Below are 14527 nucleotides of genomic sequence, written 5' to 3'. Positions count from 1 at the left end.
TACATACATTTTTCTTTTTTTTCCCCCTGCCAACTCCGCCACGGTTTCCCTCAGCCTTTTCTCCTCTCCTCGCCAGATGGGCGGATGCTGCCCACATCAATGGGTGAATCCGTGGAGAAAGTATGCAAATCCGCCGCTGTTGCTCGTGTTATTTGCACGCCTCTTTACACCCGTCCGGCTTTACGCACCCATTACACAACGCTCACCTCCTTTGCACGGCCAAGACTTCCTCCAACCCGCTCCGTTCTACAGCCTGCTCCATCACACTGGTGGCCACGCAGCGTCAGCTCAGCTCGGCTGCTTTGTTTTTGAAGCAGCAGCAGAGAGAACCGCAGAGCTGCACGCTCTGGGTGCAGAGTTTGGTCATTAGCATTGCTTTCCCCCCTCCCCCCCCAACCCCCCCAAAATGCCTGCACCAGCACAGCCCTCCCTACAAACTGCGCCGTCGTGATTTCGGCCCGCCTGTTTATTTTTAGGGTCCCAGAGCCTGTTTGGAGAGAGGAGTTGTTCCATCGTCATAGCAACCGGGCTGAGTGTATTATAAACATTATGAAAGGAGACCTTTTCCATCTTAAATGAGGCTTCCTGTCGGTAATAAGGTTAGGGTCAGCAGAATGCATGGGACCTGTTGTTCGGGGCTCGGTGATGCGCAGGCCTGCCCAGCAGGGATGCTGTTGTATGGTGCTATCGAAGCCAATGTCATCTGCTGTTGGTAAACATTCCCTTCAGCCCGTTGTGGTGGCAAATAAGGAGGAAGCAAGCGTGTAATCTACTTAAAGAGGCATTTTCGTCGAAATACGTGTTTCTGTGGCTTACTCAGAAACAGTCACGTCAGTGATAGAAACCAATCGCAGGCTCTGCGTTGGTTTAAGTTTGCCATTCTATTTGTCCTGAGCACACAGCTGAGAGGTGGAGACCAGAAAATGCTCACTTCGGGTAGGAAGGTCTCATTTTTCAGACAGGAGGTAAAATGATCAAACAAAACAGCGATGAAACAAGCTGCTCCCAAAGCTCAAAATATTTTTCTGACGCCTTGATTTCTTATAAACTCGAGGCTCAGTTTTTGAGCCAAGAGTGCAAAATGGAGTGCAGCATTTGGTTTAAGTAAATAGGACTGCTGGACTTGGAGAGGGATGAGGTGAGGGAAGCTGAGGAGCAGTGCTTATCGAGAGGACATCCTCTGGTGCTTCCTTCCCAGAGCTTCCTGCCCTGAGAGCTGAGCTGCTTTGTCCTGCCAGGGCTGAGGGAGGGCTGCAACCTGTCGGAGCCTGGAGTTGTTTCCTCACTGTTTGTTTCTTATTCTAACCTGATTTTGGTGGTCTGAATGCTCCTTGGAAGGGGTTTCTATGTACTTAGTGATGGAGGCACCGATGTGGCAAGCTGCAGGTTTAGGTGAATTCCTTACATGTGGCAACTTTGGGCTTTTGGCTTTGGGGATGGAGCTACCAAGACAGCGACAGAAGGAGTAAAGGAGACCTTACAGTGCTGTGTGTGTTTCTGGTGAGGGCTGAATGCTGTTGCCAGCCCCCCTCCCTCCCCCGGGGGAAGCTGACTTTTGGTTTTGTATGCACTAAAATTAATCAAAATTGATAAAATGCTGAAGGTAATAGTTGGGGTGAATCACTTTCCCAGGGGCTTGCAAGTGTTTTGTGAAAGGTTTGTTGGTAATAGGATATTTCAAGTGCTGTGCTAATGAAACCGTTGCTTGATTGTGTGTTGATGACTGCTTAATTAGATATTTCATCAGTGATGTTGCAGCTCTTGTCCTTTTACTACAACAAAAGGAGTAGGGGGAATAGAGTGGCTATTTACTTGTTGTTTTGGCTGCAGACACCAAACTGCTTGATTTTACCTTGAGGTTAACCCTGTCTGGGCCTGTGACCTGCAGAGATCTCCTTTAATCTCAGTGCTCCGTGTTGCTTTTTTGTTTGTTTGTTTTCCTGGAACAACCATCAAAAGGCCGTGTCTGTGCAGGAGCGTTGCACAACGTTGCACGGGAGGAGGGTGGGGGGGGGGGGGTGGTTTATTGTCTGCACATTCCTTCTGTTTGCACACCGTGGCCATCTTCAGCCATTAGAAACACTGGGGAACGGTACAGTGCAGCCCTAGCAGCTCAGCTTTTGCAGTCTGTGTGCAGAGTGCCCATGCAAAGCAAGGGCTTCCTGTCACAGTGCAAGAGCCTCGTTTGCACACCTGCTGCGTGTCTGACTGCACTGTTAGCACGAGGTCCCAAAGACCACCTCTCACTTATTGCTGCTGTTTTATAGAATAGTTTTTGAGCAGGAGCATACGTGCCCCGCAGAGCGGTTTCACTCCCTCCTGGCAGATGTCTGTGCCTTGTGGTTGGTGCACGCATACGCAGTGCTGGTTTTGTTGCTGGCAATCTTTGAGCAGCATCTTTTGTGGCGTTGTCACCCGGTGGCTCTGCTGCTGCTGCTCTGTGCTGCTCTGCCGGTCTTTGGAGATGCTGCTTCTGTGCCGCTGGCTGGGCAGCTGTATGGGTGCCAGTTAAGTGCCTGCAGGTGATGGCTTTGTCCTCACTGTGCGGGACGGCCTTCTTCCTCCCTCTCCTTTACGCTCTGTGTTGCCTCTGTGGGGGATTCTGACGAGGTTGCAGCCCTGACTGCTGTAATCAGTCCATCTGCAGAAGTCATCAGCCTGCAGCTGCTGATAAGGAAACATGCCGAGGCGAAGGATTACTCGAGCTGTTCTCAGGGCTGAGTCAAACACAGGAAACGTGCCAGAAGACCTCGAAGATGGGGAGGGGGGCGAGGGTGGGATACAGACCTGCCTTGCTGGAGCTCCTCTGGGTTCCGCCTCCCTCGGGGCTGAATGCTGAAGGTTGTTCTGCAGTGGTGAGTAAATCTGTGGCCGCAGCACAGATTGCCCTGTGCCACTTCCGAAGCCGTGCCACCCAGCAATTGCACACTGCCTGCCACAAACGATGCGGAGCCCCGAGGCTCTGCAATCGCACGGATTGTGGCATAGATGGATGAGAAGTTGCTGGAAAAGATGCATATCTCGTGTCCCAGCTCTCATGTAAACGTGAGGCTTTGTACCTTTGTCAAGGCCTCAAACGGAGCCGCAGCAACGCGAGAAAGCTCCGCTTTGCAGCACTCCTATTTAGAAAAGTGCAGCCAAATGCTGTCAGCTCCTCTGTGTACTTCAAGGGTCATCTGTAGGCGTCAGAGAAGATCTCAAGACAATAATAGTGCTCTATTTTAGCATGCTCATTACAAAGTATAACTGCCCTCTGCCTCTAGCAACTATTTTTTCCTCGTACTCAAATGGTGCAGAAGTGGGAAGGCTGTTGTCATAAACAGTGCTGTTGCCTGTCTGCCTAATCCCCTCTTTGTCTTTTCGTGTGAGACCTTTTTCCTTCTCCGTGGACTCTTGCAAGGCAAATAACCTTCAGCTGAAAGGCAGTTTTTCAGTGGCGTGCTTGTAATTATCAGCACAATCATCTTGAAGGAAAAGCAATCAGACAAGGAGGCTTTTTCTGCTGACGGGAGCTGTGCTGCAAACTGATGGCTTTCACGGGCAGGGCCGTGCATCTGGAAGAAGTTGAGATGTTCCATAGGAGCCATAAGAGGAGCAGCATCTCAGCATTGTGAGAGCGGGGTGGTGGGTTCCCATCCTCCTGCCCCAGCTGCAGAAGGAGGAATTGATGCTGAATGCATCCTTTGGGTTTTCTGAAGTCACACGCAGGTCGGCTGCCTGCTTTTTAATTGTACATCTCATGTGATGTTTTGGTTTGCTTTTACTTTCTCCCGCTTCATCCTGGAGAAGCAGCAGTTCTTTGTGTTCTCATGCCGTATCAAGGCAACTTTAATAAAGTTAAATTAGATGTGCCTTTGTTCATAGCACCACGTTCTCCTGCGGATGTGTTACTCTCTCCCAGTTGCTCCAGGTCCCCGAAGGGACAGGTTGTACCTGCCCACCTGTCCCATTGCTTTAGCCAGGTTGCAGGGATATTATTTCCCTTTCTATCTAACCAGGACAGGCTCCTGGATACGTTCAGGTGTCGCTCCGTTGTTTCCTGTAGGTGTGTGCAATAAATAATGAACGAAGAGGGGCGTTCGTCTGCAGCATAACCTGTCTGTGCACGATGCCGTGCTGCATCCTTGGCGAAATGATGGGAGGAATGGCACAGAGTGCTGAAACCTGTGATTCCAGGAGTCTTGGTAGCAGCTGGATGATCTGATGTTTGCTGTAGTCGTGGCTGTGCCCCTGGGGGGGGATTCCTGCAGCCATAAAGCTGTGCTGTATGTAGAGATCGTGATGCCAGCAAGGAGCCCTGGTGTTGTTCTGCTGCTCAGGACAACGTGGCACATTGCTCTGAAGGTGGCTTTTAACAAATCTACCCTTCTGTTCAATCCAGGCGTGTGCTGTGCTGCTGTTTGTGCCACGGGAGCACAGTTGTGTCGGCTGTGTGCATCTCAGCTCTGCTCCAGCCATAAGCCAGGCAATGATGTGACTGCAGTAAGGTTGGAGAGCTTTCTGATAATGACAGCAAAGTGCTTCTTGCTAAAGGGAAGCACAGCGCTGAAATTACACGGCGTTTCAATTCGGGGATGCAATCATCACAGGTTTTTAGGAGAGAAAGCCTTTGCCTCCCTGATATTCTCCTGCTAATCTAATTTCTGTGTGATTACCTCCCGTTGCATCGCTCAGCCCTGTTTGGTGCAGTGCTGCTTATGGGCTTTGAAGCTGCTGCAGATAAACGTAGCGTGGGAATAATCACTCAACTTCATTTTTCCTGCTCTTTCTCTCTTAACACTTATCACGGGTATTGACAGCTCTATAGAATGGTAGAATCAAGTCCTGATGTCTACACAACACCCTGTGCGTGTGCATCATCCTGACAGGATAATGAGGCTGTGCTGGTGATGCTCTGTAGGAAATGCATTGGCAAAGTGCACAGCAGAGAGCTGGGAGGGCTTTAACTCCATTCCCTGCCCCACAGCTCCGTGCTTCACGACTTGCTCAGCAGCTGATGCCTTTCTTAGAGTGCTCAGCAATTAATTTGGGCAAGCGCAGAGTTGCGCTCATCAGTAATTAACGAGGAAAGCACCTTAGGCCAGCATAACTAGGTGGTGTGGGTGTCCTTCATTTTGAGATTGTTCCCTGTAATTGCAGCAATTTAACCGAGTTGATCAATGTAACATCATGTCAGTGTGCCATCAGGCAGGTATTTGTGAAAATAGGTTAAATGCAATGGGCTCTGCCCAAAAAGAATACCTGCCCCGGGGCACCTGATTTAAAATAGGAATGCTTGGTCCTGTGTAAACTGTCAGCAGTAATCCTTTTTCAGGGCTGACTGGATTCTGAGGCTCTGACATGTAGACTGTTCTCTTCCTTATTTAGGGCTGGCTAAGTGCTGGGCAGTAACGAGATTGGAATAAAGGCTTTGGTAATGAGGACAAACTGGCAGTCCTGCCTGGATCTCAAACTTAGCCCTGTGTGTGCCTGGACCTCAACAACACGGACACGAGTCCTTGCTGGGGCTGCGAGCCTTCAGAGCCTCCTCCTGCCAACAGCACTTGGTAGCTAGAGCTGCACTCACCCCAGTAGGAGCCCCTGTGCCATAAAGGTTGGCCTTTATGGAGGGTTGGGGCAGGGGGAAATCTAGCAGGGCGCACATCCAGCGTAGTTCTTTGGGAAGGCTCTTATTGCAGAGCAGCCGTGTTTGTTTTTGTTACGTTGGAAGAAGTTGAAGCTGTATGGAGAGAAGCCACGTGTTCTGGGAGAGGAGAATCCATATGGGATGCTGCATGAATATGGTTCTAGCTGTTTTAATTCACAGCCTGGTTTCTTTGTACGGACAGGATTATTGGTGTTGCGCTTACATTTTGGTGGAAGCATCACCTCATGTAGGCAGATGTGGTCAGGGAATGGCCTCCATGTCTGTACTGGTGGCTGTACATCCCTCCTGCAGTGCAGGAAAACTGTGCTGGAGTGACACTGGTCCTAAGAGACCTCAGCCTTGAAAACTTGAAAAGCCAAGTCAATGCTTGAAATTGTATTTGTGTCTTCTCTTTTTTTTTTTTTCTTTGCTTAATTTCTTATGAAAGGGATGAAAATTGCGTAAGAAAGATAAGGGAGCAGGCTGGGGGTTGGCTGGGAGGGACGTTAGAAATGTGAACTGAAGGAAGGTTGGGTTGTTCTTCACAGTGACATCTGAAGCTGAAGGAGGAGGAGGCTGCAGGTGAGTGGGTGGGAAGGGAGGAGGTGGTTTGATTTTTACCTGGGTGCACCTGAGCTGTTCCTCAGTGCAACTCAGAATGGGTGACCGTGGAACAACTAAGAATTGGGGTGGTTTTCTTTTTGGGGTTTTTTTTTTCCTTTTCTTTGGGTAATGACTCATTGCAACTTACCCAAAATGACCTGATTTAGTTAAATGAGGCTAAATATAACCCATGTGAAAAGGACTGACATGTGGGAGGAGACGATAGCAGTTGGCTCTCAGCCTCCTTGTTCTGCAGGGAACATCTTTCACGACTGGTGACTAATAATTTTTTACTCTTGCTGCCTTTGGAAATAACATCTCTGTGCCCTCACCCTCCTTCTAGGGAGATGCAGAAGATGCACGGTTCCTAATCTGTTGCCTTTTCTCTGCATTTCAGCTTACTGCTATGGACAGTGCTATCACCCTGTGGCAGTTCCTCCTCCAACTCCTGAAAGAGCCTCAGAACAAGAATATCATCTGTTGGACCTCCAATGACGGGGAGTTCAAACTGCAGCAGGCAGAGGAGGTGGCCAGACTGTGGGGAATCCGCAAGAACAAGCCCAGCATGAACTATGATAAACTCAGCCGTGCTCTCAGATACTATTATGTGAAGGTAACAAAGTCCATAAATCCACCTGAAGTCCTTATCCATCTTACCAGCTTCTGCCTAATGAGCTTTGTTTCCTTTTTCATTCTCTTCGAGGGGATAGGTGTCACTTCTGGCTCCAAGAGTTAAGTGAGGTGCACTGACTTAAGTTTAGAGGTTTTTCTTTTTCCTTTTGTTTATCCTCGTGCCTGGTTCCTCTCCAGTGGTTATTTTCTAAGGTTCTGGATGGCAAAATGTTTTCTTCTTTAATTTATGCCCTTGCTATTATCCTTCTGTGAGTAATATTCTCCTTTCCAACCACATTAAAACCTTTTCTGTAATTATCTCTATGAAGGGGCTATCAAAATAGGGATTTCCAGCATGGTAGCTCAGAGGTTCTTTGTTTTCATTCTTGTGTTCAGAAATGCACCTCTACTGAGGAGACTGAGTTTAGTCCAGCAGAGTGAGGTGCTTCTCTTCTGAAGCTGATGTCTTCAAAGAACTTGGAAGAACACGAGTAGTGTCAAAAAGCTGAACTGGAACCACAGTGTGGGATTGTTACCTTCATTTCAGTAACCTTCCAGTAAGCCATTTATCCCACAGCTGTTGTCATGTGGGTGTAGAGATTTAAAAAAAAAAAAAAAAAAAGGTTTCTGAAGAAGCTGTCAGCTTGTGGGGTGCAGTGTGGTGCTTGGAGTTTAATATTGGGCAGCACAATTTCCTTCATCTGATTTTGCACCATGAGGTCTCAGTAATAATAACTGTACAACAAATCAGCATCCTCTGTGGCCCAAATTGTGTGTGGTGTTTCAGTGAGGAGCTAAGCAAGTTTGACAAAGTTTGTGGTATTAAGATAACTGATAAGCCCACGTTCTGCTGCTTTCTTTTGTTATCATCTCACTAAGAATAAGGGTGGTTTGATTTAATGTATTAGGCATCAATTCTACAAACTTCGTAAGCCTTAATCTTGTATGTTCTCCTCTTAGATTATGCTTGCAGTGACCTTAACTTCAATGGTGGTACCTTTGTTTCCTAGTGGATCATCTTAAATATTTGAAACAGAATTGCTCTGCTCTCTTAGGGTTGCTGTGGGTGCGCTGAGGTCAGGTTGAGCCTCACCTGTTGTGTCTGTGAGCTCTGGAGATGATACTTTGGCAGGATAACTGAACTGCAAGACTGCAGTGTGTTTAAAACAAAAGAAAAAAAAGAATTTCTGTTGAAAGATGACAAACTATTGAATTCCTCAGTCTATTTTAGGCAGAGTTTGTAGCAGGAAAATGAATCTAAAGAAAGGCTAAAAATACCTATCTTCTTACCCACAGAATATCATTAAAAAAGTGAACGGTAAGAAGTTTGTGTACAAGTTTGTTTCTTATCCGGAGATCTTAAAAATGGATCCACTTGTCGTGGGAAGGATAGAAGGAGAGCCCGAGCTGAGCAGCTTTGCAGAGGTTAACAGTGCTCCAAAGGACGTGGAAAGCTGTGGGAAGGAGAAGTCTCAGTCGTGTGCTAAATCCTCCAGCCGCAACGACTACATCCACTCAGGCTTGTACTCCTCTTTTACGCTGAACTCCCTGAACTCTTCCAACGTAAAACTCTTCAGGTCCATCAAGATTGAGAATCCGGCTGAGAAACTGACAGAGAAGAAAGCTGCTCAGGATCCAACGCCGTCTGTCATCAAGTTTGTCACCATGCCCTCCAAAAAGCCTTCATCCGTCCCCCTGATCGCCACCACTTCGACAGTCTCTGCTACATCCACTGCTTCTGCCACCTCAACTGCATCCTCTCTTCCCATGGGATCAGAAGAAACGCTGCAGACCTTGGAGACTCTCGTTCTCCCCAAGTTAACTATCCCTGAAGCTCCAGCACCTTTGCCAAACTTGACCACCAGCTTTACCCCAACTCCACCTGTATCCTCGGTTTCTCCCGTTCTGCAAGTTCCTTCCACCCCCCCATCGCCGCCCCTGAGTTCTAATCCTGACCTGGACATTGACACGGACATAGAATCAGTGGCTTCTCAGCAGCTGGAGCAGGCTCAGAGCCTTCAGCATCAATCCCCAGAGCCCAAAGAGCAGGATTCATCTGTTCTGGAGAAGGAATTTGCCAATCACCTCTCCAGATCTAAAAAACCCAAAGGGCTGGAGTTGGCTCCTACTCTCGTCATTACAGGCAGTGATCCAAGTCCATTGGGAATACTGAGCCCTTCCCTCCCCACTGCTTCTCTTACTCCAGCACTTTTCTCCCAGGTAACCCAATTCCCCCACCTCCTTTTTTTCTTTTCTTTTTTTTTTTTTTAACCTACAATAGTGGTTGTGTTACACTGTAAGGCAGTAAGGGAGGGCAGATGAACCAAACCAGCACTGTAAGGATCCTTTTGTAAACATCCCAGAGTGACACTGAATTATTACCAAAGCACTTCAGGCTCGTTCTGAAATCCTTCAGGTTGATTCTGAAATTCCTTTAAAAACAGGTGTGTGGTTCAGCAATGTTCTTTCACTTGATTTAGTAGCCATTAAAACCATAATAATGTGATTTAATGTGATAACAATGGCTGCATAATTTGGTTGTTCTCAGTGCGTGGGAAAGGAAAGCTTTCGTTCCTCATGGAAAATCTGGAAGAGAACTGAATCCAAGTATGCTGTTATATTGTTCTGTATACATTTAATCTCCTTCCTGTAATAAATTGGAGTTAAACTGCAGGGAAACTGCTGATAGAAAATTGAAATGGCTGAAGACAGGAGAAAAACAGAGTGCAGTTGCACTTTTGGAACCCTTCAAAGTGTTTGGCTTGTAAACCTGGAACGTCCAGAGCATTCAGAAGCTGGGTGTGCATTTCTTTTGTTGTAGCTTACATCCCCCATGTCACTCAGACCATGTGTGTGCCCGCTGTCTGCTCATTTTAAATTAGCTGAGTTCTCCAAAGTCACTTGCAGGTGCTGTATATGAATTGCAGGAGAAGGCAATTTGCTGTAGGTTACAGCAGGGTTTGGCAGCTGCTGGGAGGAGAGGGCCAGTTGCTAAGAAAGGGGAGGGAGAACTGATGGCTGCTGCTGCTGTTGTGGGGTTTGAAGGGAAGAAGAGGAGGTGGGAGGAGGCAGAAGGAGAGGATGGGAGTTCCTAAAATGGGATCCAGCCCTCTGCAGCTGGAGGAGCTGGATTACTGTGGCCAGATTTACATATGCAGTGCATTACTCCAAGTGCAGCTTTCACACGACTGACTGTCTTTGTGTGTTTTGCAGACTCCCATCTTGCTGACCCCAAGCCCCTTGCTCTCCAGTATTCATTTCTGGAGTACCCTCAGCCCGGTTGCTCCTCTCAGTCCTGCAAGGTTGCAAGGTGCTAATACACTCTTTCAGGTAAGTTCCAGCAAGTTCAGCCCATCTCTGAGCCATACTTGTCAGTGCTTTCTTCAGAAGACCTGTAGGGATCTGTTAGCCCAAGAATCTGATGACAAGTTTGGGCAGTAATATTTGCTGTTTAATAAGATGAGGCAGTTAAGTAGAAGCATTTCATGATATGTCATGAAATATTGTCATGCTTTGGTTTGCTCAGTCTTTCCAAGTTTGAAGTACTAAAAGGTTTCCTTTAATTCAGGGGATCTTTTTGTAGCTGGTACCCTTTTCTCTGCAAACAGGCGATAATTAATTGAAGAACAACATAGGACATTGTTTCCCAACAAGCTGTATCAAGTCATTTTCTTGTGATATGACTAGTTTAGGACATAGGCAGTGCTCAGTGCAGAGGCTGCAGTCTGTGTCCCTCCTGTAGCACTGGCTGTAATAGCTGGAGTTGTGCAATCTGTGGTGTGGTGGCACTTAAAAAGTAATTAGCTGGGGGAAGACAGGAAGATTCTTTGAAGGGTTTTTTTGTTTGTTTGTTTGTTTCCTGGGGAGCTTCTTTATGCAGAGTTAGAGAAGAACATAAAATTAAAATGCCCTTTCTCAAGCACTTTTGTTTTGTCTTTTAGTTTCCATCAGTGCTGAACAGTCATGGCCCATTCACACTGTCTGGACTGGATGGACCCTCTACCCCTGGCCCATTTTCCCCTGATCTGCAGAAGACATAGCACACGAACTCATGGAAAGGACATATTGGCAAGCAAGGAAAAGAGATGACACTTATATTTAACCACGATTTTTTTAAAAGAGCGATTTATAATTCCACAGAGATTATCAGCAGTCATAGTTTTTGCCATTCCCAGATAAAATGCCTTTTTTTGCAAAATTCCTGTTTTTTGAAGACCCAGATTGGTAATGTTTATGCAAATGCCTTAATAGGAGCTGAAGCTCCGGTTTCTTCCCTCCTTGGTTGGAAGACTTCACTATGGTTAAAGGGAGTTTCAATTGGTGTTGCAGTAACTGAGTCTGCACTGTTTGCAGTAAATAGTATCAGAGAAGTCTCTTCTCTATGACTCTTGGAAAACCTCTGTTCTTCTGCTTCCTGTGCTTGGCAAGAAGAAATATAATCACGATCGAAGCTGGCATTGCAGGAAATGCTTGGGAAAGGAGTGTGTGTGTGCACTCAGCTTTGCCTTGGGGCCTGATGACTTCTGCAGCTGCAAAACAGCCCGCATCTTATCTGCTGTAAAAACATCTTGTCTCTTTGCAGGTAGAAATTTTCAAGGCATACTCCATGATTGTGTTTCTGAGATGTGGACAATTTCTCAATGACGCTGCATGCAGACAGCCCAGCCTTGCAGTGCTTGGCTCCTGGATGCTTCCGAGCCCTCCTTCAGCGAGGGGGCAAAGCCTGGAGACAAACAACTGGTGGGATCAGTTCTTTTCAGTTCTCAGAAAGTTTGAATGCTGAAGTCCAAACATTTCTTGTGCCGGAGACCTGTAATCTCACTGCTGGAAGATGAGCAGAATGGTGGATTTTACGTGAGGTGTTGAGGGTTTATCTGTGACATGAGGTTGCTGCCTGATGCTGCGTTTTCATCCCCAAGCAGTGGGTGAGAACGCTGATGTCTGAGTGTTGTTACTGCTTTTTTTTCCACAGTTTGAAGTGGAGAAGCTTTTCCCAGCTCTTATCTCGAGTTTGGCTTTAAATCTATTGCTTTTTTTTATTATTATTCGAGGAAGCACTCAGACCCTGAGAAAGTTAGGCTTAATGTTGTACCGCTGGCTGACAGAGGTACCGGGGGTGCCCACCTCACTGTAAATTTGCACTTGTTTTTCTTTCCTTGGTGGCCACGTGTGTGTGTGAATTAATAGAAGACAAGTTTCCAGAGCCATTTGAAACACTGATGAAATTTTTTAATTCGATTTTTAAACCTCAGGAGGCCTTTTTAAGAGAACGGAGGAATGAAAGAAGAGGGACTTGCCCTCACGGGTGGGATGTCTCAGTCCGTGCCCTTCCACTTTGGGGCATCTGCTGTCAGGCAGCAACTTCTGTTTGCCACTCACGTTGAGCTGAGTGACACAAGATAATCTTGGTAAAATACCTTCTAGAAAACAGATTGAAGCAGTCTCCTTCCTTTGGTATCCCCAGTGGCTGGCTGTGAAGTTTTAATGAGCAGAGGAAGGTTGTACCTTAACAGCACGAGGAGCTGGCAGTGTGCTTCTTGCAGAGCACACCTGTTTGATGGAGAAACGGTGAGCTGAGGCTTACCACAGTTTTCCTTTTGCCACTTTTGCAGACTGAATTCACTTTAAAGCGTACGTACGACAATACCCAGGACTGAACTTACTGCAGTGATGTTCTCTCTCTATTCTAGCATTGAATAAACCACTTTGTTTCTGATACAGCACCCTCGACACGAGTGGGTGTAATGGAGTTGCTTTTTGGGCATTGTTCATCCAGAAAGTCCTCTGCCAAGTGGGAGAAAAGAGTGTGCCTATTTCAGGTGCTGGTAGCAGGGAGTGAGCTCGTGTAATGAACTGTCTTCCTGTTGAGTTTCATTGGAGGAGTGATAACTGCTTTGCATTTAGACATCAGCAGATACAGGATAAAGTTCCTGTGCCGGTGGCTCTTAAAATGACAATGTGCAATATTGACTTTTTTTTTTTTTAAATTGCAGAGAGAAACCTGCAGATCATAATTAAGAGCAGGCATGTGGAATTTTCTGGTTTGCATGATAGCTTATGAGTTTGCTCTAGAAAAATATATATAGCTATATATAAATAGCAGCACTTTTAATGGTTGTTTTAGGTTGGCCAATTTTATGCCCAATGTGTGTGTGGATTTGAGAGCAACATTGCAGACTAGGATTAGAGTTTAAAAATGACTAATGAGCACTAAAGACTTGCAATTTAATTGCTTCCCTTTCCTTGTCCCCTATGGAGAAAAGCCAAGTTTTAGTTTAAAAGTTGTGTATGTGCACACGTGCACTTAATTTTTTTGTAAACTGCATCACTTTCAGCATAGATATGCAAGAGAACCAAATGCTGACTAATAGAGCTTGTCAGTTTTTGCTTGGCCTAATTTCATGCTGTTCTCCAAGTAGCTGCAGCAGATTGCACTGCCATAGCTGTGAGATGCACGCTCACCTTCAGGAATACCTTCTTAGGGAAAGTTGCTATGAAAGTGCAGCCTCTCTGTATTTCAGCCTGGTGGTGTCCAACTTCCTGACAGGTGATGTGAGAAGATGATTACTTTTGCTTAGGCACCTGCCTTGGAAAACAGGAGTCCCCTATGGGGTTGTAATCTCAGGAGGCAGTTGGGAAAGCAAACTGGAAGTCTGGGCACGGGGAGAGAGGCTTGCTGAGGTTTTCCCCACTTCAGGTCACTTAAGATAATACTTAATATTGTATATATGCTGCCTCATTAAGCAGACGTTTATTAATAAGCATAGAACTGCCAGCTTTTTTGGATCACATTCCTCGGAGCTCGGTGATGTGACTTGCTGGAGCTCTACTGGCTCAATTCAGGAGCAGTTTGCAGCTCATTGCAACTTGTTTTTAGTATAGGGAAGGTGGGGTTAGTATAGGCTCTTCTTTAATTATCACGTTAGCAGTTTGTAATATGGGTGTAGTACCATGTTGGTTTAAAAAATAGTGCAGCATTACAGAAACGTTGTGTGACATTGCAGTTCATGTTGCTGAAGTAACTGTGGTATTGTTGAATGCTTTGATAGTATTTGCATTGGTTAATTCCTAGGTGGTGGTAGAATTAGACTGGATGAGCATGGAAGCTGAACATCTGTCTTGCTTCTAGAAATCTCTTTTAAATGTCACTGCTGCTGTATAATAGTACTGCAGAGTTGCAAAGCTTGTGCTGCTGCTGTCTGTGCTATGTCTGTCTTTTTTGAGAAGCTGAACCATCAGGATGCCACTAGCTGCAAGCAGACAATCCATGGAAAGCAGAATTGTGCTGATAATCCCCTGCAGTCATACAACGTTCCCTGTTCCACCTTCCTGTTTTCAGAGAACGTGATCCCAATGATGAGGGTGGTGGAAGGAAGCTTTTTCCTTAGCAGAGTGGAACCCCGGAGCCTCGTTTCAGGAATCTGGCTGGCTGGATGTGGTTCCTATGCAGCGCCTTTGGCACATTGCATTCTGCAGTAGGGCAGGAAGTGATGAAATTCCTCAAATTTGGGAGTTCACTGTGTTCCCTCAGAGTGTCTTAAGGCTTCGGTATCTGTGCATCCTTGCTAGAAAGGAGTGTGTTATCACAGGAAGGGCTTTGGCTGTTCAGTAGTTTGTTTGGGATAGTTTCTCCCAATAGTTTTTTCAAGCCTTGGATATCTAGCAGATAGATTCTTCTTGGTTTTT

At 46.4% G+C, this 14527-nt stretch overlaps 2 protein-coding genes across 2 annotated transcripts in view; one reads left to right on the top strand and one right to left on the bottom strand.

Moving 5' to 3' along the window:
• Window positions 1–513, bottom strand: part of MFSD4A (major facilitator superfamily domain containing 4A) — an 18046-nt gene extending 17533 nt beyond the window's left edge. The window contains exon 1 of the mRNA XM_031557019.1: window positions 439–513. Within this exon, the coding sequence (XP_031412879.1) occupies window positions 439–513 (75 nt within the window). The remainder of the gene's footprint in view (window positions 1–438) is intronic.
• Window positions 514–6571: 6058 nt separating this feature from the next.
• On the top strand, window positions 6572–14170 carry ELK4 (ETS transcription factor ELK4). Its single transcript, XM_031556970.1, has 4 exons — window positions 6572–6842; window positions 8138–9061; window positions 10055–10171; window positions 10783–14170. The coding sequence occupies exons 1-4, from the start codon at window positions 6636–6638 to the stop codon at window positions 10879–10881; spliced, it is 1347 nt and encodes a 448-aa protein (XP_031412830.1). The 5' UTR covers window positions 6572–6635; the 3' UTR covers window positions 10882–14170.
• Window positions 14171–14527: the final 357 nt, after the last annotated feature.

Source organism: Meleagris gallopavo, chromosome 28 (assembly GCF_000146605.3).
Source record: "Meleagris gallopavo isolate NT-WF06-2002-E0010 breed Aviagen turkey brand Nicholas breeding stock chromosome 28, Turkey_5.1, whole genome shotgun sequence".
Classification (NCBI taxonomy): domain Eukaryota; kingdom Metazoa; phylum Chordata; class Aves; order Galliformes; family Phasianidae; genus Meleagris; species Meleagris gallopavo.
The sequence above is the reverse complement of the archived record's forward strand: the minus strand, read 5'-3'. Positions and strand labels throughout refer to the sequence as shown.

What these genes read in the sequence shown, in the direction of transcription:
- ELK4 (XM_031556970.1), top strand. Translation starts at nt 6,636, where the DNA reads ATGGACAGTGCTATCACCCTGTGGCAGTTCCTCCTCCAACTCCTGAAA. An exon ending in TCAGATACTATTATGTGAAG is followed by an intron (nt 6,843 to 8,137) that starts GTAACAAAGTCC and finishes TCTTACCCACAG; the next exon opens with AATATCATTAAAAAAGTGAA. An exon ending in CTCCAGCACTTTTCTCCCAG is followed by an intron (nt 9,062 to 10,054) that starts GTAACCCAATTC and finishes TGTGTTTTGCAG; the next exon opens with ACTCCCATCTTGCTGACCCC.